The sequence below is a fragment of the Drosophila sechellia genome, chromosome 3R (assembly GCF_004382195.2).
Source record: "Drosophila sechellia strain sech25 chromosome 3R, ASM438219v1, whole genome shotgun sequence".
NCBI classification, from domain to species: Eukaryota; Metazoa; Arthropoda; class Insecta; order Diptera; family Drosophilidae; genus Drosophila; species Drosophila sechellia.
In genome coordinates this window covers 24,125,647-24,152,241 of record NC_045952.1, presented here as the reverse complement: position 1 = coordinate 24,152,241, position 26,595 = coordinate 24,125,647, and the positions used below count along the sequence as shown (strand labels likewise).

Sequence of the window (26,595 nt, the reverse complement as noted above, 5' to 3'; positions counted from 1 at the left end):
TGTTGGCTTGGTAAAGAATTTGTTGCATAAAAGTCGGTGCGTCGTTGGGTCAAATGAACGCAAAGCTTCCATAATGGCATCACATCCCCTGGGAAAAAGTAAATTATTATTATGTGCAGAATATCGGAATTTTATCAAATGCGTATTTTTCGGAGGGGTTTTCATCATAACTTTCTTGAATCTCGACACAATTCCATAAAAATTAGCTATTTATGCAGCTAATGATACCAAGTAACAAATTCTGCCACTTTCCTGCTGATTTGAACTTTTAAATTTTTTGTCGAATTTTGCAATTTTGGTAAGGGGGTAACATCATGATTTTTTGCGAAAAACGGCAAAAATTTAACATTTCTATCCGTGAATGCCATCCGATGGGGAATTTTATTACGAGTCCGACGAGGTATGACATTCTACATTTAGATTATTTATTCAATTTTTGTGAACAAAAAACTGATTGTTTTTAAGCAGAAAATTGAGAATTGTCTGAAATACTTATTTTTCGGAGGGGTTTTCATCATAACTTTCTTGAATCGCGACACAATGCCATAAAAATTACCTTTTTATGCAGCTAATGATACCAACTAACAAATTCTGCAACTTTCCTGCTGATTTGAACTTTTAAATTTTTTGTCGAATTTTGCAATTTTGGTAAGGGGGTAACATCATGATTTTTTGCGAAAAACGGCAAAAATTTAACATTTCTATCCGTGAATGCCATCCGATGGGGAATTTTATTACGAGTCCGACGAGGTATGACATTCTACATTTAGATTATTTATTCAATTTTTGTGAACAAAAAACTGATTGTTTTTAAGCAGAAAATTGAGAATTGGCTGAAATACTTATTTTCATCATAACTTTCTTGAATCGCGACACAATGCCATAAAAATTACCTTTTTATGCAGCTAATGATACCAACTAACAAATCCTGTCACTTTCCTGCTGATTTGAACCTATAAATTTTTTGGCGAATTTTGCAATTTTGGTAAGGGGTAACATCATGATTTTTTGCGAAAAACGGCAAAAATTTAACATTTCTATCCGTGAATGCCATCCGATGGGGAATTTTATTACGAGTCCGACGAGGTATGACATTCTATATTTAGATTATTCTTTCAATTTTTGTGAACAAAACGAGGTATGAAATTCAATAATTAGACGACTATTTTTGTGAACAAAAAACTGGATTTTTGGACACATTCGAAAATTATGTCAATAGACTTCAGTGTCTTATTCTCGTTTGTATCAGAAACACAAATTCGGCAAACACCTTACAAAATTAAAAAAAAAAAATAAAAATTTAGTGTATTGGATTAGCCGATTTGATTAAAATGGCGCTTCGTCTTACGACCATTGCTCTTCTACACCGTGCTCCTTTATTAGTTGTGCCAAAGGTGAGGCTCAATCAGATAAGATCCTCTTTATATGGTAACTCATTTATAACAATCCGATTCTCAGTTAAAAGCAGCACCACCAACACGCACTCTATTGTTAAGAAGTAAGTAACGCGTTTGTGAAAATCCCGAACAGGATTGCTAATCTGAAAACCCATGTCCCTTTGCAGAGAATCTGGTACCGTTTTTAGATGATGATCCTTGTGTGTTCTCAAAGAAAGCCATCATGCATCATTGGGGGGTAAGTAAATACTATTAGCAAAGACTTACCACAATTGCCATAAACCTATAAACGGAATTCAAAAGTTGGGAATGGGTGTTTATATAATGTTCTATGCTTTTAGTGCCTCTAACGGACTATTAGAGGTTCTATAGAATATTCCAGTGGTTAATGAGTGCCAAATGTATATAGAATTCATAATTTGTGTATTTGTTTGAAAAAAATCGAAAAAAGTTCAATTTTACCATACTAACTACGCGCAAGATTCATAGATACAAAATTATAATGTTGTGTGTAGGGTGTGGAAAATGCACGGAAATTGAGCTGGTTGAAACTACAGAACAAATTATTTTATGTGAAACATTTATTGTGGTATATATGTATATAGTATATATATATATAATTAATTATATTAATACGCTGCAACATTTAAGATGAGTTTGGTTTGAGTTTCGTGTGGGTCAAACAGCAAATTTTTACGCAAATTCAAGTTTACACATTACCAACTGATGTCTGTCTTTTTGTGTGAATGAGTGTGCATGTATGTACTACGGTCTAATCAAATCTATACTTTATCTATGAATACTTTATATAATATTTGACTTTCAATAATATATTTATACTACATAAGAAGCGAAGGGCAACCAAGTTTGGGAACAGCAATTCGAAAACTTTTCGAAATCCGACTCGATGTTATTTTATATAATTTTGTATTGCACAAACACTGGCAACGTAAAACATTAAATTTTTCTTGAGATTAAATACTCTTCATATACGCTACTATTTTCTTTTCTTAAAACGACCAACACAACAACACAGTGTGCATCAGTGTATCTTTAAATTGGTTCATCTTTCAACTCAGCGCTTAGGGTTCTAATGTTAGCTTTTCGGGTCAAGATTGCGCTTAATATAGCACATCTTTAAAATACAAATATATATATGTATATATATTTATATGTATCTATTACTTGAGTTCGCCTCAACAGTAACACATCGGTATCAAAGTTATATATGTATGTATATATATTGCTTCTATGTTGTCCTCGCTCCAACTAACTACCTACAATATCTGACTGTTAATTGTTGAATCATATGATTTACCTTCCGCTTAACCAACTTTTAGTTCACACAAATAGGGTATTGTCGCATATATATGTATTTTCTTAAAATGAGTTTTCTTAGCTTCTTGCCTGCTGTGCTCATTGGTTTCAATTCAGATGTCTTCGTTTATCAAAAACCATGCATTGCCTTCTGTGTGTCTAAGCCTAAAGTCTAAGATAAAGCAAAAAAGTTGAATCAAATGTAAGATACCACTTGTGTATGTACAACTTATGATGAAGGAAATCAAAAGCTGCCATTACTAAAAGCATCAATATTGTACACTAAAACTAAACTAAATTAGATATTAAATTAAATTTTGAATCGAGAACACCGACTTTCAAATAATAATATAATAATAATATTTATTAGAAAACGGAAAAACTAGATGACTAATTCAAATTACTTTTAGCACCGGAGGTATTTAATAAAATCAAATTAAAGTTCAGAATCTACAAAGAATGGAGTAAATTGTATAATCAATATCGATATTTCTAAGTATCAATTATATACCATTACTTTTACGATTACGTGGTACCAAGTTCGTAACGGAGAGTACGTTTTACTAGTACATTTTACAAAGTCTAATATGACCGGTGGTTTCTAAGTCAACTATGAACTAATTAGTACCATACGAATGTAGGAGTATTTGTTTAATTACAGCTAATCTTACGCTAAACATTAACAATACAATATGTTATTTTTCGTTTTTTGTGCATTGTACAAGAAAATATTATTTCGTGCAAACTACTTTCAAATTACAGATATACTTTTCCAGATGTTATTTTACTCGTATGCCACATAGTTCAAAGGTTCTATATGTAAAATGGTTTTTTTTCACATTTCATTTATTCATTTCAATTCAATTCAAAAAGGGATTTATGCCAAGAAGTATTTCAATAGGAAAATTACACAAAGGGTTGTTCACATTACATTTTCGTCAGCAATTTGTTTGATTTTCGAATTTCTCGGTTTGGATTCTGGTGGTTTTTATAGGCTAAAAGAGTAAATACCGTTTACATGTCCTTTGTATATATCGAAAGAATTATATATGGTGTTTCACTATATATGTTAGTGTCTAAACATCGCTACAAGTATAGAGCGAGAAGTAGAGCGACAGCAGTTACGTGTTACAGTTACAAGATACAGGTGTTGTATATAATATATCCGTTTCTTGTTACAGGCTAAACAAATAATAACCATTTCGGAAACAAATGTATACAAGGTTGGCTGTTATACTTTCTGAACTATGGATACGTTTCTCAGCCCAAGCCAAACTTAATTCAAAGGGTTTCATACTGGTTTGCTTATGGCCTAAAAGTTATATCGTTTATATATGTATATGTATATATTTATATGAAAACTTATGGCTAACCTTTGTGTTTACCAAATCGTTCAATATAATGCACTTGCTTATCGTTTATATAGTTTGGTTTTATCCTTTCTTGACCATAATTCCAATCTCTGGAGAAACAAATTTACAACAGTTAGTTAGAAGAGCTTTCCACACGTCTGCGATTTTTTCTTATGAATAGGTCGAAACGATCTGTAGTTTGGGGATCTCAAAAACCAAAAATGAAATCAAGGTTCTAAGCCATTTATTAATCAAATGGGCGATTTCGTTTAAAATTCATCGTTGCAAAAATTGTACTGATTGATTACGTGTAACAAGTATAGCCAAAAGCTGAGCTGGTCTGCCCAATGAAGTTGTTTGGAAATCATCGGGGGCTTTGGATTCAAACATAACCGAATTTTATTATCCCTAAAATTTCTGCCGTTGTCATTATTGGTGTAAGAACTTTTTCATGTCAATTAGTTGCTGGAAGACGAGTCTAAGTTATGTTTTCGTTTAGGAAAGTCTTAGCAAGGCTTTCTGTTAAAATTTCGTTAGCGAATTTACTCACCTCTGTGTTGGAGTATTTACTTCACAATTTTTGTTATTGTATTTAGCGTTAATAAAAAACCACGTTTGTATCAATTGAACTTGGTGTTGAATTCGTTCGTTTCGATTTTCTTTTCTTTTCTTATCTTTTCAAAATACAGCTCAGTAGAATTGATATGTTACGAGCCAGTAGAAGTAATCATCCTTCCATGCTATATAAGAAAACATGTTCCTTTTTTAAATATATATGTATATATTTTTTGTTTTTTAGTATTTTTGAATTTTACCTGCTTAACACTTAAACACTTTCGAATCTGACTTTTGTTGTCTTTGATCTTAGCATTTTGTTAAGCATTTGAAATGAGCAAAAGTAGCCATTCACTGTTTCTTAATAATATGTTATGAATTTAAATATAATTTTAGCAATTGATAAATATATATAGCTTGTTCGTCAAAGTATCTCTTGAATACTTGTACGCATTGCTTCGAAATTATGTAACACCTTGACTTAAGTTTAAGCTTAAATTAATGTTTTCTTAGAGCATTTTCAATGTGATTTATATGTTTTGTTGTTTTTATATTTCCCAGGATTAGTAAGGGAAATAATTGCTTTTAGATTTTATTGTGTACGTTCGATTTTTGGTTTGCATTTTCACTTAAACATTTATGGTTGGTTTATCGCTTCGTACTTACCACCATTTTCATTTGTTTGTAAAGATTTATTTTGTGCCTATGCACATCAATTGACTAGCTTGTTGAGTGTGTTGGTGTGTGTTTGGTTGTATTAGTGTCGGTGTTTTTTATTTTTCATAGCGCTTGGTTGATAAAAAACAATATTGGAACGCCAAACAATAAGCAAGAAGCCAAAAAATGCCAGGTCTCGAAATAAAAATACTTTAAGTAAACTATTTAACTTTGGGTTACACTTTCGTTATGTTAGGATCTAATAACCTGATTTCTGAATTTTACTACAAATTTGGTCCTCATCAGTCACTCAAATCAACAATATTGGATGCACTCGTGCTCGGTTATCTAAAACCATATCCAAAATGAAAACTACTTGCTTGCGCTGTTTTCAAGATTTCGTTGATCGGTTCAACATATTTTCTGGAGAATTCTTCAGCAAACCTATTTTCGTAAATTCAGTTTGGTTTTCATGGGTAAATCTCGAAAACTTTTGGATCTGACACCATCAAAGTGATATGCGTTGTTTTGTAGCCTTCACAACAACAGTTGATGAAATGTTTACTTGTTTTTTTTTATTCCCTGGTTTTCTCTGGGTATACCAAAAATTCTACTCTAAGTATGCAATTTGACACATTTTGAGAGACGCCTCAATATACTCGTATAACTGATATATACATATAATATATAATTTTTTGTTTTGGTTTTACTAATTGAATATATCACGGTCTTGCTAAATATCATCGTATATGTTCTATCTGTATATATGCATGTAAATATCTATAAAGTTTTCGCCACTATACATGTATGTAGTTCCGCGAGAGAACATGTTTCAAAGGCTATCTAATCCAACTATTTCAATTTCTAAAACGCTGCTCGATCCGAATCCAAATCCAAAAGGTTCCCTAGGATTGGTTTCCTTGTCGATTGCATAGTATAAGTACTTTTCTCAGTTTGTTAGGTAATTTGGTTTACGAATACTGACACTTGAATGCTGAAACACAGTTGATCTTATTGTCATATGATGTATGTGTGTTGATGTAGGTATGTAAGTAGTTAATGCTAATGTCTTCCTAATGGGGGACTTCAGGAATCTCGGCTGGGATTTCAACTGTGACAGATGATATGAGATTGCCGTTGTATATATAAAGGTTTTACTCAATTGACTACTGTACATGTTTCATCATGCGCTTTGTTTTATAAATGGGTGTATATATCTATTAAAAAGGTTTAATTAACTATGGTTATCTAAACATGTTGTATGTCAAAAAGTTGGTTGTAAACCTACAAGTAGAACGAAATGATAATGTCCAATTCGGAGTGTGTAATGTTGTTACTATATTACAGCAAGTTCTTTTGTAGTTTTTGGCCCGATAAATAATGCTTGAAAACTAAGTATATATTAAAACTCTTGATGAGACTAACCACACGTAAACAAGTTAAAAAATACAGATTATATTTTAAAATTCTATGGATGTTTAGGACTGGTCGGTAATACGTTCATTTTTCCTTTAAAATTAAATTAATAATTCAATTCATATCAACCAGTCCTTCATTTTGAGCAAATTTTTTAGTATTAACATTGGTAACAAAAAAGTAGATATATGTATATGTATATATTTTATAGAGCTACGTATGTTCGATCTGTTTACTATATATCAAAATTAGCAAGCTACTACTTTGGGTATATATCTTTGGTACGAGAATGGGAAATAAAACATTTCATTGGATATAAGATATATCGAATTCAGACTGTTGAAACTGTTACGATTACAAATATCTAAGTAATTCGCCGACACTTTGTCGCTCTGAATGAATATTGAAGCATACGGATAAGTAAACAAAAACTATAAGTTATTCCAAATGAACTACAATGAACTTAGGCAACTATGGGAGCATTTTTTGACTTCTTGCCTAATCGGCTAATAGAAATAAATGGAAAATGCAGTAATCAAATATAAATATTTTTATTTGGTTTCTTTATAAATAATGTCAATAGAACAAAGTGTGTGTGTAGTCAATAAGAAAGGAATTCGTAAGAATCATCTTGAATTGGCAGGGTAAAATCAACCTTATGCTAAAAGCAATTGTTCTGAGATCGAGATCTGACAGACGAGTTACAAAAATTATAAATATTAATATGGATAAGTAAATGGCACCATAGCATGTCTGGAATGTGTTAGATTCTTAAGCGTAAACAATAAATAAATAAATTAGTTTCTGCAGATGGAGATGTGGGATTTGAGCCTCGACTTCGGCCCAGCAAATGTAAAATGAATTTTGGTTAATATGCATTATCTTTGGTATACGTACGAAACAATATTACATCATACTCACCCCCCGAGTCGATATCGAAAATCTACAGGAATTATAAACAATTCGCCACAATCGCACAATCGTTAACTTTTTGGTACTGGCAAATGCATCGAAATGTAATAAGTTCTACACATGGCTAAGAGGAGCAGATAACAGATAATAGAGAGAAAGACAGCACAGCACAACAACAGATACAAAAGTGTGTGGATTACGAGATAAATCAAATCAAATCAAATAATACAGATAAATGTGGTCAAGTATATGTACAATCAAATTAATCAAATCATAAGAAAACACAAATGTTTGCTCAACTCATGGCAAAGTTGTTTGTTGTTTTGTTCGTTGGTTTTTATTAAACACAAAAATTGCTTCAAATGTTTCATTGTTTTCCATATAATGTGTGTGTGTGGGTGTATATAAACTAGATATATACATACGCAAAATATTACTTTCCAAATGATAACTAGTAACTAAAATTAAACTTCAAGCATGCAAGCGATTCAAATGAGACAAATACATAACTATCCAGGAGCATCTGCCCCGGGTTTCTTCTTAATTCGATCATTTTCTTGGTTTCAATGGGTGAAGTATTTGCCGAATGCAAAATCAAATGCAAATGCTACAGATAAGGGTAATTACAAAATAATATTAATAACTAAGATTGTGCCATTTAAAACAATAAGCTACAGTAAAGTTATGTTACCTGGTTCATGAGCTGTTTGGATGGTTATGCAAATGAAAGACTTGGTGATTCGGAAATGGGTCGAAGGATCTAAAGTATTAGTAGTGCCCTAAGGACTCGTTCTCCGTTAAATATCTTAGGATTTATAAATGAAGCCGCTAGCCTTGAGAACTTTTCGTCACTCGAAAGTATAATAAGAATATGCAAATGCCAAAATGTTCAACAAATGGTTATTTAGTTACTTGCTACAAATGTTTGAGATTGAGTGCAGACTAAACTAGTTATAGAACTAAATCAAAAAAGAGTCGCACACATAAAACACAACGTTATTTTGGTTTGTTTGTTGTGGTATTTGTAATTGTTATTAAGTACAAGAACAGATTGGGGTAGATAGAAGGTAGGAGGATATAGGAGTTTTCGTGTTGGTGAGTTGGTGATGTTCGTTAGTGATTGGTTAACTCTGTTGTTGTATTCTATGCTGGGTGAATTAAATTCGAACTCAACTAAACGTCTAGGGTTTCATCGCTGATTTAAACAATAATTAATAGTTCTTTGTCTTGAGCAAAACGTTTTCCTTCGCTGTTTCATTCAATTAATTAATACTGCCCTTGCAGGAGTTTCTCATTCATTTCAGCTGAATTTAGGGCTCCAAAAAAAGAACAATTTTTCGATCTTTTTAATTAGTGAGCGCCATTCTTGGTTATACGAGCGTGAGTTAACTTATAAGATTCATTCCTTGCTCTTGCATTTTATAAATATGTATGTATATTTATATATACGTTTAGTTTTTATTTAGGTTTATTTTAATTTAGGTTTAATGGTTTTCTTTTATGCACTAAAAATTATATATTAACGGCTACATTTAAACGCAATCACAATCGGTGGTTTTTTAATGTGTTTTCCTTCGTTCTTTTGCTTCTCTAACGCTCCGTAATTTTTGCTTTTTGGTTTTGAATTTAGTTTTTCCTTGATTTCGCTTTGCTTTGCTTCCGTTTTTGTTCTTGATTTCTCGCTTATATTGCTTATGATTTGTTATATATATATATATATTAGTTAGTATTTATCGAACTCGCCCGTGGGCGCCTTAAATATAATACTTAATTTGCCTTCCGTGTATCGGACTACTAACTTAGCCAAACTCAAAGGAAAACCAACTTCGTATGAGTGTTTGTGTGTGATTCTATGAATGTTAATGGATGTGGGGGCATTGTGGATTTCGTATGGATCTATTACTAGGGCTGCAGTTCAAATGTGGTAGTGGTAGTGGGTGTATGGGTGGTTGTGAATGGTGTATGCATTGTGAGAGTGTTTCATTCAAATTACCAAACAAAACCCGCGTCTTAGACGTACATGCCCATGCCGTACATGGTGCTCCAATCGACGCCCTGGAAGCTGGACATGTCCACGTTGGCCAGCGCATAGTTGGAGTAGGCAGCCGCCGGATTGGCAGCAGCGGCGGCGGCGGCAGCAGCGGCATTCAGGGGATTGCCGGCCATTAAGCCAGCTTGCTGAGCGGCAGCGGCCAGGCTGTGAGCTCCAGCAGCACCTGCTCCATTCGCGGCATTGGCCGCCAGGGCGGCAGCCGCTGCTGCCGAGTGCGCCTGCGAAGCGGGATTCGAGACGGCGTTGTGGTGGCTCTGCTGCTGCTGCTGGGCGGCGGCCACATGGGCATTGTGGGTCTGCTGCTGGTGATGATGCTGCTGCTGTTGCTGCTGCTGGTGATGATGTGCAGCGGCGGCCACGCTTTGCGCCTGATGAGCCTGCATCAAGGCGGCGTTGGCAGTGGCGGCGCTGGCGGGGATCGAGTAGGGTGCATATCTATAATGGGGATTAATCAGATGTTAGTTCCGTCTAGATTATCTAGCGCTTTTACTCACCTGACGCTGTGCAGCGCAGTCTGCGGATATGTGGTCAACAACTTGCCGAAGCCAGCCTGATTGGCAATCGAGGCTGCCGCAGCGGCGTTTTGTACTTGAAATGGGTTCTGTGATATGAGGGCGGCCTGCTGGGCGGCAGCGGCAGCTGCCGGTGATTGCAGTAGCTGTGTGGGATTTTGGAGCATGGCCAGTGGGTTCATGGTGGCCACGCCGGCACCACGGGCTCCAATGAGCTGGCCAGGAGCTGTAGGCAGCTGGACGCCCAGGGTGCCCAACATAATGCGCTTCTGAAGGAGCTGGGCAGCCGGGGTGACTGCTTCCTTTGGCTGTGCCTTCTTGCACTCTACCTTCTTGTTCTTGATGGTGTGGAAGTGAATCTCACAGACACGATCGACCACATCCTCATTCTCAAAGGTGACAAATCCGAAGCCACGGTGGCGTTTCGTCTGCTGGTCCATCAGCATAACCGTCTCCTCGACGGGTCCGAACTGGCTGAAGTATGCTTTGACCTCCTCGGCGGATGTATCCTGCGAGACGCCGCCCACGAAGATCTTCTTGGTCTTGTTGGCCTGGCGAGGTCGGTTCTTTGGGGTGGCATGCTTGGGATCGATCTTCTTGCCATCGAGTGTGTGAATGGGCACCTTGAGAACCTTCTCCACGGTGCAGGGTTCTTGGAATGTGATGAAACCAAAGCCGCGACTGCGCTGTAGGTGTAAAGTTGAGGTTTGTGTTTTTGTGTGGATGGGAAAGATAAACAAATAGGGACGGATACATTAGTTATGTGAAGTAATTAGTTTCATAAGAGAGCTTCGGTTAGAGGCGACTAGGTCTAAGTTGCAAATGTTGTAGTTATATAACTAGGATTAATAATCGTAAAATGTCCTACGAAACGTTAGCAAAAGTCCAACAAAGTAAGAATCAATCAAGTCGATCGGAACTCGATCTTCCACAAGTATATAAAAATGATATATATAGATATATGTAAACACAGATACGGATACAGTTTATATGCATGTATGTAGATGGCTTTATTGACTGAATTGGGCGTGCCATTTTTACGCTTTTTGCTCATCAAATTTGCATCGTTTTCATTTTTTTGTTCTTTCGTGGAGTAAACACAAACAAGTTTTAATTAAAATCCAAACAACACAAAATATGTTTCAACTAAAAACTAAAATTCGTCTAAGGATACTTTTGCTGTGTTAACAGAATACCAATATTTATACGCAAGTAGATCGATCGTTATATGGTCATTTGCTAAACTGGAACATACATATATCATAGAAACATTACGAAATATATGCATTCAACGTGTTCTCCATACAGATGCGACACCCCTCTAGATCCCAGATATATATGTAGGTACGGGAGGCATAGATTATATATACACGATAACTGGAGGATACCAAAAACATTCGTCCACTTTGCTGTGAATGCGAACTCAAGGATACAAATGTGGCAATTACATATGGTGTATGTGATAGTAAGGCTTTAATAAATAGAGTAGTACGAGTAGTGCGTTTTAGAGCTATAATACAATTGTAGCAATTTTAAATCTACTTGGCACAATATTTGTTTAAAATACCATATTTACGTAAGCTATTAAATATTACTGCTAGTAGTTATGTTGTCAAATATAGCTATAAAACGCACTTCTAGAAAAGTCGGGAATGCTTTAGATATGCGTTTTTTTTTAAGTGATTACACTTTCTTTCGATTGGTTTCCTTTCAAGTTAAGTTAAACCCCCTTTTACCATACAATTCGTTTTCATTGGTTAGTTTTTCTTAATAACTACTTAAGAGTTTTTACAAATAATGAGATTCGAATGTGTGACTTTTGTTGGCTTATTCTAGTTAATTATTTCCGTACCGGTTACATATATTACAGTAATGGGGAATACAATTTTCTCTTAAGCCTAGGGCAAAGAAGAGTCAAATGACTCAAATACAATTTATTGTACATTATTCGAGATAGAAATATAGAGAAACTATGAGACTACCTACCTAAAGAGAAAAGTATATAGATTCTAGTGTATGATTTAAACCTTTCGCATACGTTTCCTTTAAAAGACGAGCTCTTTTTATGGGCTGGGATTGGTGGGGTAACACAACTAGCTACTTACATATACGGGGCCTAGGATATTTCCTATGAGTTGAAATCTATAAAGTATGCCGATTTTTGGTAGATCTTCTAATGCGATTACAAAACAGGGTAAAAAAAAAATAAAATTACAACGCAACACAACATAAAAAACTTGTTTTCTTAACATATTTAAAAACTACTCAAATGAAAACATGGCTTACTTTGTGGTATGCGAAATAAAATCAAGAAGCATTAACTAAACACATATAAACAAAATGGCGCATAATGGTTATTTATAAGGACTAAAATTTACGGGGTCTCGTAATATTGTAATAAATACGCATGTATTGGGTAAATTATGCTAAGCTAGGGTTCTTATTTATGTTACACAATCAATTCAACAGTTGCCAAGGCGATTTTCGGATCCATATTACGCTAAAGTGGGAACATGGGCATTTGGATAGTATTATTGGGGGTAAAGCACGCCTCTTTAGAATATAGTTTTAATTAATTTCTAGATCTAACAAATGTGTGTAAGATATGACAGGAAAACTCGTTAGTTTAATTTGCTTTTGAGGCTTGCTTGATATCAATGCGTGGAGTTATAAGTTCATTGAATACGTTTTTTGGTTTTTTGTTGGGTGAAAAACGCTAAAGTAAACCAAGTACACAATACGGAGTACGAGTACAAGAACGATTACATTCAATTAGAGATACGAATACAATTATGCAGCTGTTATTATTATTGCTCAGAGTTATACGATATACGAGAGTTACGATGCGCCAGTGTTGAGTAAATCAAGTACGCTAAACGTTCTCTTTTTTATACAGTAGTTAAAGTACTTGGCGATTGCTCTTTTGGTTTTTGTTTATTTTGTTTTATTTTTTTATGAAATGTACCTAAGCCGTCGCTGGTTCGTCATCCTGTGGTTGCCATCGTGGTTGTGGTTACCTGGCCAGGTATCCGCTGCTTCCTTGATCGGCTTCCGGCCTTGTCCTTGACTCGAGATTCCTCACTTTTGGTCGTGGTTTTTTGTGTTCATTAAAATTATGTTATGTTTAGTAGTTGGTACATTTGGTTGACTACATATGACTAGCTATGTATATAATTGACTGATCCTAGTTGCTTATGGACTACAGTACCACCGAGATCATCGCAAGGATCGTCTTCACAAGCGATCTGCGTACCGAAGACAGTTGGTAAACCAGTTTTCTTCTCGCTTCTGTTGTTTTTCTTCATTCTTTTGTTTGTTTCTTGTTTCTTGTGTACTCTTTTTTTTTTTGTTTTTTTGAAGGGGGGACGGAACAAAGGTGTTTTGTGTGTGTATATCTTTCGGGGTCTACTTAAGGGGCCAGGACACAACCCCGTTAGTCGATCGCCGCGAATATAACTGCCCTATCATACAGTCGTAGCAGACCGACTCATTCCGTAATTGCGCAATTGGCTCGGAAACAACCCCAGGTGCACATACAGCTATAGAATTTGTCCTGTGCCGCATTCATCCACAGCGAACCCTAGCTGCGGAGGTCGCAGGAACAGCTGCGCCGAGGGAACAGGACTCGGAACAATACGCCAGAGCCAGCAGCTGCTGTTTTATGGCCCGAAAGCGGCGCGCGCGCTCTTTTCCGCTGGGGAGCCGGCCACACATTGTATGTAGTCGAATTGAAAGAAGTACATGTATATATGTGCCCACTAAATACTAGTACGTGTAGGATGTGTGCATAATGTTCGCTTATCAAGCGGACAAATTGCTCAAGGCATTAAGTCCATTTCCGTTGCAATAACTGCGTTTTCGAGGAAAAAACTCCTATCGATACGTATTGGTATAATGTTCCAGTAATTTATCTTCTCTTAGAGGAAAGGTAATCCAAAAGGTGGTTTGGAAAGCCATTTGTCTTGTTATCAAGATACGTACAAAAATATACTTATTTCCTAAACTCGTAAGTTCGAATCTAGTTGTTTTGGGAACATTAAATAATGGTAATCTCCTATTGAAGTTCTTCAATAGAAGAAAAGAAGATGGTAACTGAGCCTCCAAATTCTGAGGAGAACGGTGGCCAATGTGGCCATCATGCCACATAAGAAAACTGATACAGCCTGCATACAAATTATGACAGGGAAATTGGTGCTCGAGTGCGTGTCTCAATAAACAGTTCCGAGTGGATCAACCCCGACAAGCTGATCTACATATTAAACCTGATTAAATTAAATTTGGGTTCGGTGGTCCCTCGTCCTCTTCCTTTTTCTCCTTCTTCGCCGCCTCCTTTCCGATTTTCTTACTCCGAGTCTTTTGTTTTTGGCACGTAACGCCGAAAGAACTGTAATTCTAAACCTCGGCTGGAAGAAGAAGAGGATGCCAAAAGGGCGACAAAACCTGCAGTTCTGCAGCTGTGCAAAAGGTAAATCACAAAATGGTAGCTGTAAACCCGAAGGGCAGGCGGATTATGGAGGTACATCAGTGCGACAGATAGATAGATATACATAGTGGTGGTGAAAATGAAAATAGAGGATATTTCGGCTTACCTGGGTGACGGGATCCTTCATGATGAGCACATCGGTGACGGTGCCGAACATGTTGAAGTATTCCTTGAGCTTGTCGGACGACGTCTGCCAGCTGAGACCGCCGACAAAGAGTTTGCCGGGTGCCGGATCGGAGCCACTGCCTCCGCTCAGGCTGGGCGTGGATCTGCCGGAGGAGCCGCTCTTGTTGCTGCCCCCCATGGCCGCCTGACCGTTGTTCTGTCCCGCTCCGGCGGAGGCGTTTACATTCTCCTTGAGCAGCGCCAGTGCCGCCTGTTGGGCTGGTTCCTGTTTGGGCTGTTCCAGTCCGGGTGGCACCACCACCGCGTTCTGGTTCTGTTGCACCGCCTGCTGGGACTGCTGGGCGGCACTCTTCAAGACTGCCGCTGTGGTCAGGCCACCGCCGATGGCGGCCACACTATTATTGGCTATCGAGGCCACCAGCGCCTGGTGCAGATCGCGATTGTGGTGCGGATCAATCAAGCCAGCTGCTGCGGCGGCGGCTGCTGCGGCCGCGTTCTCCATGGGATTGCTGCGTGCGTAAAAGAAACTATCAGCGGTGAGCAGGTGATCCTCGCCAGAAGTGGGTGGCGGTGGCTGCTGGTGGTGCAGCACGGTGGCGCCTTCCTGAAGCGCGTGCATTTCCTGCTTTATCTGAATCTTGAAGGCTTTTTTCTCCGTTTATCAGAATTTGTATTTAGCTGTTTTCCTTTTGTTTTGCTCGTTTTTATACTCTTGAATTGTTTGTGTTTGTATTTTTAAAGAAAAAATTGTGCAAAGGCAATTTTCGCACTGCCTTTCGTCTTTTTTTCGCCACTTGCTTTGACTACGGTTCCCTTTTTTCGGTTCTACTTTGTTGTTGCCAATGGCAATGATTTTCGTTTTCTGTGTTTTTTTTTGCTGTTTAACAAGCTTGCGAGTTATTGCAAAGGTGCAAAGCCATAAATAAATGCTCAAAATGTTGACGGAAATGTTCTAGTAACACGACTCTAACGTTATCCTATTTCGGTATGAATTTGCTCTTTATTAACTTGCGGTTGCGACTGCGCTCTTTGAAAACTGAAACTTAAATGTTGTGTTCGCTGCTCAGGCGCTGCGGACGTCAGGATTTCGGAAGCAGAGTGCGCAGAGAAATGAGAAAAAAGAGGGTTGCCAAGCAGCTGGCAAGTGACAGCTGATTCTTGCAGTTGCTCTGCGAAGTGTGTACGTTTGCCAACACTAAAACTAGCTAACCTAGCTCTAAAGCGCCAAATACTCCTTTTTGTATACAATTTTTATAAATTTAGCTATTTAGCTATTTTTCTAAGCCTACGTCCAAAAATAGTTTTTGGACTGGAGATTCGTGGGAATGAGAGAAAGCCAATAAATAAGAGAGTGCAAAGTGATGTCGAGAATTGTAGCATCCACTTGAAAAGTGTTGGGATATTACAAATTTGAATGATTTACGATAGGGAAGGCAAACTACTTGAAAATCTATTCTTAACACCTGACATTAATATAATTTCTTGTTCATTATATGCCATTATGCCCAATTATTCCCAGGCCACTATATCAAGCCCTAACCGCAAAAATACGATAAGCGATATAAGTATTGTTTTAATTATTGTCATGGAAAATGGATACACAATAATACCACATTTGCCAGCTTTCGTGTAAAATACTTTTTGCTATCGCATTTTAGATGCGGTTAGGACTCGAAATGGTTGGTTTTCCAACGATCGCTTACGAAATATTGCGGGTATGGCTGTATATAGTGGTCTGCAAGGATATTTTAATATTTTAAATCCTGTGCAAGACTATTATTTGGGTTCCATTCCACAGGCGGTGCCCATTATTGCGATTTCATTGCTCTCGTTAACCGCCGAAGTGATAGCCTGGTTAGTTATCGCGTTAACCAGACATGATGTTTCCTACACTGCCAATTCGGCACACTACGAATGCCTCGAGACCCGCAGTAGTCTATATTACCCAGCGAAGTACCTCAAGGTGAGTTCAGTTCTTAACCCATTCGGAGGCACCTCAAACCATATCTCCTAACAGTTCATGAGGTTCAATCAAAAGTGCGAGGTTCCGCAAGGTTTGATTCAGGCCAATCAAGGTGACACAGCCGGGCCATCATGTATGTAAAAGAACATATTCATGTAGCTAATTAACCAATTATTTGCATACCCCAAATGTGACCGTATCCTGTCTTCCGCAGTTGATGATAAGAAAAACAAGTAGTCTGAATATTCAATCCGATCTGGTGTAAACTTACACCCTGGTTACTTGATATGGATTCATATCCGGAAGGAAATAAAAGCCCTGTGGCGACTTTAGGTAGGAGACCACAAAAATGCAATAGTCCAGTGAAAAGGAATTCTATGCTCTTCATGCAGGATCTTAATAGGTATTATGTGTGTACTACATATCGTTTTACAATCCAAATGAAACGTCAATTGTCACAGGCGCCGTGGATCATCAACGACAAGGCTCAATAGATATCCAAGATTCAGTTTTCTTTTCTTTGCAAATAGAGTTGACAACTGAATAAAAAACTAAAACAAAAAAGCTGTTTTTTTTTCTACACATTTCTTTTTAGTTTAATGACAACAAATTATGCAGCCCTAATGCGAAGTCACTCCTCTACTTTATCCCATAGGTCCTTCCGATTATTTTCATATCAGTCGTTGGAGGTATACTTAAGGTTGGCGCCATGATCCGCCTGGCATTGGTGAAGGACGATGTGTTCTTTACCAAGGATTCGGCATACTATATGTACTTGGAGACGCGCAAAGGTCCCTGGTACAAGCAAATGAGTCGTAAGGTAAGTATCTCTATTAAAAGCCCACAATCGTCGATCTATAATTCCTACTTTCTATTACTAAAGTGGGGTGGTCGGGATGAGTATGATATGCCACCAGGATTGTTATTGGCCAACCAGGGCGATGTTTCTGGTCCTTCATGTAAGTCCATAATCACAAGTTATTGGTCTCTAAGACAAAGAAAATGAACTAATTTATTAGCTTTTTATGGTGTACAAGTTTTTAGCGCTTCCCAGAAACTATTTTTTAAAAATGCGATAAAATGTTTTTGATTAAAAATACTTTTTGGCCGGACCTTTGTTCGCTTTTCTCACTTGCCAATCGTGCAGTCTAGGAGGCGTTGAAAATAATGGTAATTACCACAATTTACGACAGATAAACCCAACTTAATGACAATTTTCTCTTTGTTGCAGTTGATAAAGCCGACGAGCATAAAAGTGACGAAGGTCCGGATTTGAAAATCATTGCAGGACATGCAGTGATCACAGGCGTAGCTTTGGGTTTGGCAACAATGTTGTAGAAAGTCCTAGGACGGAGCAGACTATCTCAGGATGGAGCTGTTCCACTTTTATTGAAGACTTATGTTTCAGTTTTACTATGATCTGTATTACACAGATGAAAAGGATGACGGCAAGAAAAAGGACAAATTCGCTTGGATTGGAGGAGGTGGTGCAGGTCAGATTAGCATTGAAACGATGTATTTTATAGACTTGACTCTACGTCTTCCATCTGTTCGCTTGGCCTTGAGGTTTCGAATCCGCTGAGGACTTGCTACTAGACCGATGTAGTGAATTCTTAGACAAGCTATCGAGGTATCCGAACAGAGCCTTCTTCGAACGCGCAATATAATCTGCCCCGAAGAAGGTTGATCCTGGCTGTTTTTGGATTAATTGCGAAGAAACATACGTAAGTTATATTTAATTTGGTTAAAGTCGTCATTTCATTTCATACTTTTGACAGAATTTTTCCACTCAATTTTATAAGAGGCGCCACCAAGTGGCGAGTAGCTACTCCTTTCGTATAGAGAGGTCCTCGATGTAAAATTTTCTACAGCTATGTAGAATGCAAATGGAGGATGTAAAATGGAGGCCTTTTTTCGCAACTGTCGGATTTGAACCAATTTTTACAACTTTAGCGCCCTAAATTCACTTAGTTTATAAATTTGGCATTGATATTTTTACAATAAAGCAATACAATAAGGTTTCTATGAAATTAAATGCAATATCTTTTAATAAGGCGGAGGGTAAAAAACTGGGTAAAATACAGAACGTAAGTTATAAATGAAAGCAATTTGTGGACACGAAAATTGTCCTTCAGGCCAGAGATGACATACAGCAGGATGCTCGACGACAACCGGTTGTAACTAAGTAAAACAAAATAAATAACTCGCTTAAATATGAATATGTTTTGATAATGCCCTTAGCAAATTGCTGTACCTCTTGTGTGGACATCCCCCGAATGTCCTTTCCTCTCATTTCCCTTCCAGCTCATTTTCCATTGCGCCTGCGCCCGACGCCGAAAGCCCAAAAAAGAGGAGAGTTCGGTTGCAAAGAAAAATACCTAAATAAAAAAATTGGTCGCTGCTTGGGACAATTTTCAGTCTTAAATTGGGACCATGTTTTATTTTCCTCTTTTTTTTGTGTGCCAAATGTAACGCATGTGTGTATGGGTGGTGGGCAAATACAAGTCGTGGGTTGTTGCGTTATGTGCGTTATTGATTTTTGGCCCAGGAAATGGGAAATAATGCCAAAGGATATTAAATTTATTAAAATAGATTGCAAAATAATTCAATGAAGATGTGTTGAAAGGCAAACTTTGACGGCAGGGGTTGGACTTTTGGGGTGGGTGGGCTTTTCTCCTGCACGTGTGTGTATTTGTGTGGCTTTTCCTCCGTCGGTTGTTGAACTTTCCGAAGCGACGTCGTCTGCAGGATTTTTTGCCGTGTGAAAGACGTCTGTCAATTTTATGGCTACTGACCCAGAAAAATGGAATGCTAAGGAAACCTTTTTGATGTGGCAGAGCAGGGCGTCACAAATACAGCAAGGATTTGCTGAGCCCCGAAAGTCGTGCGGGAAAACCCCGAATATGATGTTGGCGATGACATCAGCAGTCGTCGCCGCGATATGTAATTCGATTAGGCGCACTTAGCATTTCCCCCTCCTCACATAGAGACCCCTCTACACTTCACCTGCCGTGCCGCGCATTTTAATTGCGTCAAATAAACAGCAGGGAAGGTGCTTGGTCACGAGCCATCATCCAACTTTTTATGGCCTCCCTCGGACTGATGGCGCACACATTGAGTTAAGCACTCGGAGGAGGTGACTTTATATATTTAGGGACGTTGTAGAAAGACGCAATACACTGGGGCAGCCAGACAATCTTTAACTGGTTTGTCCAATAAGCACAAGAACTGAAAGTGATATAAATTAATAAATAGAGCTAAGATAGATTTAAATAAATCGGGTTTATCATGTCATCACTATGACATCTCTATGAAAATCTGCGGCTGTTGGTGAGTAAAATACCTAATTTATCACTAATCATTTTACCAAATTAGCATAAAGGGAACACAACATCCACAATCATGCAATCTATTTCTCAATCGTCCTTTAAGGACTCCCTAGCTCAAAGCAGCTTGTCAGGACAAAGTAATTTCTATTCCGCAACGGCCAACCGATGACAAACTGCAATCTGAAAACCGTGGTCGTCTGAGCCTTTTTCCCCAGGGCCAAAAATTGCAATGCAATTTGCCGGATCCATTGCCAGGAACAACAATAACAATCGGATGAAAAAACATGAGAATGAACGAAAAACAAATTGCTCGGCTTTGCCCACTCTCTCACCTGTCGTTGTCCTTTGCCCTGCATTTTCCACCCACACCCCCCACTCCCCACAAGTGCATCAAATTTATGTAGACACAAAACTGCAGTTCGGTGAAAAGCGAGAGAGAGCGAACGGTATTTTCATTGAGAAAATGGCCACAAAATGAAAATGACGGCAACTCTTTTCGAGCTAAAAGCATATGGCGCAACTTTATTTTTTTTACATTTGATTTTTCCACAGCCATGGAAGAAGGGGGAAGCTGAGTGGCAGAGCTCGGGAAAATGAAAAGCACTTGCAACTGGGCAAAGTGCAGAGGGCCACGGAAAACGCCGCATAAGCTCGGCTCTGGGAAAAGTCTATATATCATATATGTGCGATTTACGGGGTGGGTGGCATTCGTTCATCGTTTCGGAGAACTGGAAGCAGCGAGCGCGTCAGCGACTGGAATGAAACCACCCTCGAATGTGTAGCGTCGACCAATACACCGAGCGAAAATGCGCTGCAGTAAGACGCATTTCCACCGGCGGCATATGCATAAATACCGCTGTGAGCAGCCGAAAAGAGATGGAGGGAGCCGAGTGAAAGGGACGGCTGGGAAGCAACCCCCTGAAATCGGGGGAGATATTTTGCAATTGGAATGCGCGCGCAACCCTCGGAAAGCCGACGAAAATCGAGACGATGGTGGCCGCTACCCTGGGCTGCCTTTCAGTCAACTTTGGGTTTCCGTACGTGCAATTTATCCCGGACCGATGACGGATCACACGTACCTCGAAAGCGGGCCACAAACTAACCCAAATCCCCGTTGGATAGTCCCCATCTACTGAAAACTAGACCCCCAGTGTTTTTCAGCCAGTGAACAAAGTGCTGCGAAATAAATCACTCCAACTAACTAGAAGATTTGAAAAGGATATATGCATATATACCATGAAATCGGACGCTTGCCATTGATATTGTCCTGTCACAGCAGTATTGTAACACTATATTATAGTTTACTGCTGGGTCGGGGCATTAACATTGTTGAGCGTCATTAGCAACGAGCGGCGGACAGGAAAACCTGAGAAAAACGCACAAAGCTTTATTTTCCGGCTTTGTGGAAAACACACACACACATATATGCACGCACGCAGGAGCTCGTCCATTGCGATTGTGTGTGTATATGAGCGACCGGAAAAATCAATTTTCCATTTTTAATTCAAAGCTCACACAGCACAGGACACTCGCACACACTCTCGCACTCACACGCACACAACGCACGTGCATGTATATATGAAATGTACTTATATATACGTGTATGTGTGTGTGTCGGGCCAAAAAGGGATAATCAGGATGCTGCAAATTCTGCAGGACAAGCGAGAGGGACTGAGCGTGAGACAGGGGCAGCAGCATCCAGAGAGAGAGAGAGCTAAGAGAGTGATTCCGCATACAGGGATAAATCCCATTTTATGTAGACAAAAGCTGAGAAATTAATCAAAATCAGTTAAAAAATTAAACACAATTATAGTTAATAACCTTAGAAGTAGGAGTTTTAGGGACTTCCGTCTACTATTTGTATACAAGGAATTTTGAATAGAAGGCCACATAAGAAGCAACGACCACTCCCTGATTTTTCGTGGGAGTTTCTGGGTGGGCTTAAGAAAGGCATTACAGGGGATGCAGAGGCGTAGCATCCGCTTTTTTTTCGCCCAGAATATTGTTGCCAACCCGAAAAGCCGGAAAAGTTCAGAGAAATGCCCAAAAAGTTGCACCAGAATCAGCAGAGCAAAATTCGAGAATCCGAGCATCTTCATCAACAACCCCTAAATATAATCCCAATGCATTATCTGGGCAAAAGGGGCCTGCATAAGAATACCAAGCCAAACAACAAAATCCAAAAGGATGACAAAGAACGATGATGAATTGGGAGATTGAGGGCAGGGCAGAGCAGAGCAGGGACAGCTGAAAAATGGCATTTAAATGCAGTTCGGTTCGAAAGGTCCTGGGGGGCACCTGGGAATCTCTCGCTAGGGGTGGCTCTCTCTCTTTCTCTCAAAAATCTCACGTTTCTGCAGTTTGCTGATGATGATGGCCTAGCTATATGGTAGTTAATCTACAAGGAGGGTGGTGAGATTCGAAACTTGCCGGCGTGCTATGCACATGCTGTTGCTATTTCATCATTGCCGTTTTGGGCTTATGCCCCTGTCAGCGAGGATCAAAGCAGTTGTGGGCGTTTCTCGGCAGCTGTGCGTCTGTATGCGTGTGTATCTGTGTCCTGTGCCCTGTGTCCTTTGCCTAAATACTTCGAAATTGGCCAAGCGTTTGTTGTGCACATTAAATTGACAACGCTTAGCTGTGCTTGAGGTAGCCAAACTGTTTCTACATGCGAAAAGGGTTCGCAAATCATTCTGTGCATCCTTGTGCCATGATTAAGGATTAAGGGTTGCTGCATTTAATATGCACCGACGGATGTGAAGTGCTTTCGTTTGAAGCGAAAATGTCACAGTTGACATGCAAGCCATGTGTTTGAATACTTAATTCGCAGAGGATTACTCATCTACATTTCACAGCATTTCGAAGGGATTATCTACATGTTGCATAATGGCTTTATATTAAACATGTTTATTTTTATCCAAATAATCATAGTAATATAATGATTTTCATAGGAAGAGCACTTGATTAAGGACGATGTCATTTTACCTAAATAAACTTGTCAATGAGTTCATTTATTTTTAGTCATAAATCTTTTCTATGTTCTCTGACAACCTATATATTAAGAGAACCCTCCATTAACCCCTTTAAATAATTAATTGCCAAAATAAATCAAAAAAAGGAACCAGTTTCATACACAAAAAACAATAAACGGAAGCTGGTGATAAAAAGTGCGGAAATTACGTTGACCTAAAAATAAAATTGGCAACCAAGTTTGCCGGCATTGCCACCTAGACACACACATAGAAGGGTAGAAGAGAAAAAGAGAGAGAAGGGTACAGAGAGAGAGACGGCTGGATACGCACTTGCACTCATGCACCTCAAAAAACATGAAAAGGTAAACGCTCAACTCACACAAACGCACATGACATCAAAAGACCCGGGGTAAATGGCAGTGGATTCGTCAGGGATAAGAAGGATATATATGTGGACAAGGGTCCTTGCGAGGCTGGCTGTGCACGTAAATGCGTGGAAGAGCTGAAGAACTGAAGGGTTAAGGTAAGTGGTTCCCAGTAACCACCGACGATGTGTCCTCCACCCACAGCCATATGCAAATTGTCGGTGCTTTTGTGGGCTTATTAAGTGCTTGAAAGTGCATTACAAAAAATATACGCCCACACGCAGCACAGAGGAGGGGATGCACGTTGGACGCGAGGAATGGGGGATCAAGGACATGCTGCCGGAAAAATGCTTTCAAGTCAACCCACTCGGAAATGAGAACCCGGCGACGGCTGCTCCCTTTTCTCGCTCTCTTACGCTGAATGACAGCTTCGATATGAGCGACTACATAGAGAGAAATTCAAGACAAAAAAGAACTAAACTATTAACTAATAATATATGTATATTTGAAAATATATATATTTATGTCAACTACGGGGTTTCCTACCTTGAGTATAGCAAACACAATAGCTCCGCCCAACACACACATGTATTTTATACAAAACTTGTCCCGCTTTGGGTGTAATTTGCTAATTAAAAGGTGTGACAAAAGTGGGGCCAGCGCCCCATAAAAAGTCTCAAATTACCGAAAGCATCCTTCAACAAGTAAGTGACAAGGACAGTTGGCCAGGAGTCATAGACCACAACCCAGATGCTTGCTCATTTGCATACAATATCGTCTCAGGTGAAACGGGGAGTCCTGCGTGAGGAGCAAGAGATGGCGGAAAGCGCCATTGAAGACGCCACTTGAGGTTGTCAGACAAGCCAGACATCGCTGGCAAGTGGCCACTTAGGCGTCTGAAGGACTCTACAGAGCCGGAAATTCCTCTGGGCTCTGTGCTTCTGTCAGGGAAATTAACAAACAGTATGCTTGTACTTACAACTGTTGAGTACTTCTATTAATTACAAAAAGAGCAATAATTTGCATTTCGGAGGAGAGCACTAGCTTAATTTAAAAGAAAAAATATTTAGTGCTTACAAGAAATTTTCGAAAAATAATACGATTTTTTTAAAACTAACAGGAAATCCTATAGCTTTAAAAGTCTTGAAATAAGGACGTCTATAAAGCTTGTACAAAAGCACAAAACCTTTCGAGCTTATTCAAAAAGCTTTTTTCTGATAGGGAAGTTAACTTCAATTATGAATAACAGGAATCCAGGACACCTAACAAATCAAAGTCCATAAGCTTTTTGAAAAGCTTTTGGTAGAGCTTTGCTATCCATCGATGCATAAAGGATACAACTGTTAGCCTTAACAGATGCTGTGCAGAGTTGGTACATTAGTTAACATTTGCATATTTAATTAAATTGAATAAATCAGAAATTCATTGTTAAATATTGTTAAGATCTTCAATTGTTAACTTTTGCGTAATACAGAATATCCAAATTATTTTTTTAAGAACATCATTGATTGGCATTTCTGCTCAAAAACTCTAATTATAAATTTAATTATACAAATTTTAATAGCCATTTTAATAGTTCACATTTTAATAAACAATTTGAAGAGGCACTTCCTTTGCTAGTCATCAAATTTGATGTCAAAAGCCTCACTCAGCCCTAACTGATGTAACAAATTCGTTTATGCCGCTCATTGTTTACCCACAACAGCAACAAAGCCACAAGGGACGTGCATGGGGAATATCAGGCTGAGTCAGCATCTTTGAGCCGACGCATCCTGCTTATGCTCGCAGGATGCAGTGCGACAAGTGCCACTTGAGAAAATGCTTCTTTTTTAGCGATGGGGCATACCCATCCGCCAGCATGAAGGGTGCACACTCGACTGGTAAATGCTGACACCAAAGACCGGCTCAAGTATTTTGCGGGCAAATAGTCCAGAGGACGGGACACTACACCCATCTACACATCCACACCCGGCATGTGCCCACATCCTTAACCAGTCTGAATATGCTCGTAATAAAAGTCACTCGAGTGACATTTTTGAGCTTGCGGCCATAAAGTAAAAGGCAAACAAAGCTCAGACTGCCGGAGTTCCTTTTCCAGTCGCTGTTTTTAATCGATTATTGCCGCGTTATTGTTTTTTATCCCCCATCTCTGCGATGGCAAACAAATCCTGTCTGAGTGTCGCATTGCAAAAACAATGGTCATGCTGCAAAAAATGCAAATGCAGAAGTCCCAGCACAAAAGATTGAACATTGAACTTGTGCCGTATCATCATCATCTCTTCGGGGGCGGAAGTGATTTCACGGGGTGCGAATTGAAATGTCCTCGCATGCTCCGTGACATCATATTCAATATACTCGCACATAATCCCGATAAGAGCGGTGTCTGAGATATGGTTACCTTAGTTTATCTTTCCCTGAGTCTTTTATTTCTACCCTACATCACGCTGTTCTCGTTGTTTTCGTCACGTTTTGCGATCGGCGATAAACCCAGTGGAAAACAGCTATGTCCTGCAGCAGGTCCTTCGTCGTCGTTCCTTATTTTCAGGCAAGAAATGCACGCGCCGGATGTCGTTAAAATGGCGACCGCCACTTCCGGTGGGAGGAATTCGCGGAAATATGTGAACTTACCTGGAAAGTAAACAAGAAGAAATGTGCAAATTTTCGATTAGTATGTTTATGCCGCAGGCTTACGAAAATATTTTCTTTGCGGGGGAAACGCAATCATGAGATTGAGATACATATTGTTTTAAATATAAAGAGAATGTTAAATCGAATCGTGGGTTGTTAAAACATCAATGTTCTTTGTATTTAGCTCACTAGCGTTTCATAAAAGTTGGTAACACGTGTTAAAACGATTTATTTTCATTTTCAGTCAGTACGAAATGGTCTTTTAAATACTTTTGTTATTTTCCATACCATACTTTCAGAAATATTTTAGGCCAGTATATTGACCTATCCCAAAAAAGATTGAACTCCCGTCATCGAGTGCTAAATGGTACAAAAACTTGGTCAGTGGCACAGATTCCTCCCTAGCGAACCCCTTTCCCATGTCCACTGACTACCAGAACTTTTGTTGACCCAACAGATTAGCAGCTAATGGGAGGGCACTCTTCCAGTAATTCCCGTCAACTCAGGCATTATCAATTACCTCTCGTTAAGAGAAATCATCGAAGATGAGAGTGAGAA

General features: G+C 38.8%; 2 protein-coding genes across 10 annotated transcripts in view; one reads left to right on the top strand and one right to left on the bottom strand.

The window, feature by feature from the left end:
- Window positions 1–1,180: 1,180 nt before the first annotated feature.
- Window positions 1,181–18,778, top strand: LOC6616938. 5 transcript variants are annotated; one of them, XM_032721423.1, is made up of 7 exons: window positions 1,181–1,394; window positions 1,459–1,498; window positions 1,565–1,635; window positions 17,399–17,563; window positions 17,627–17,702; window positions 18,177–18,467; window positions 18,522–18,778. In XM_032721423.1, exons 1-6 carry the CDS (start codon window positions 1,332–1,334, stop codon window positions 18,323–18,325), a joined length of 564 nt encoding a protein of 187 aa, XP_032577314.1. In that variant the 5' UTR covers window positions 1,181–1,331; the 3' UTR covers window positions 18,326–18,467; window positions 18,522–18,778. The 5 variants fall into 5 exon arrangements, with proteins under 5 accessions (XP_032577314.1, XP_032577310.1, XP_032577312.1 ...); XM_032721419.1 differs by having other exon boundaries at window positions 1,182–1,394; window positions 17,975–18,467; XM_032721421.1 differs by lacking the exons at window positions 18,177–18,467; window positions 18,522–18,778 and adding exons at window positions 17,891–17,913; window positions 17,975–18,066 and having other exon boundaries at window positions 1,182–1,394.
- LOC6616936 (poly(U)-binding-splicing factor PUF60-B) overlaps window positions 3,119–26,595 on the bottom strand; it is a 92,237-nt gene continuing 68,760 nt past the window's right edge. For all 5 annotated transcript variants that reach the window (XM_002041230.2, XM_032721413.1, XM_032721414.1 and 2 more), the window contains 3 exons: window positions 14,761–15,289; window positions 10,154–10,857; window positions 3,119–10,094 (listed from right to left, as the gene is read on the bottom strand). In XM_002041230.2, coding sequence (XP_002041266.1) covers window positions 9,617–10,094; window positions 10,154–10,857; window positions 14,761–15,289 — 1,711 coding nt within the window. In that variant the 3' untranslated portion in view covers window positions 3,119–9,616. The remainder of the gene's footprint in view (window positions 10,095–10,153; window positions 10,858–14,760; window positions 15,290–26,595) is intronic.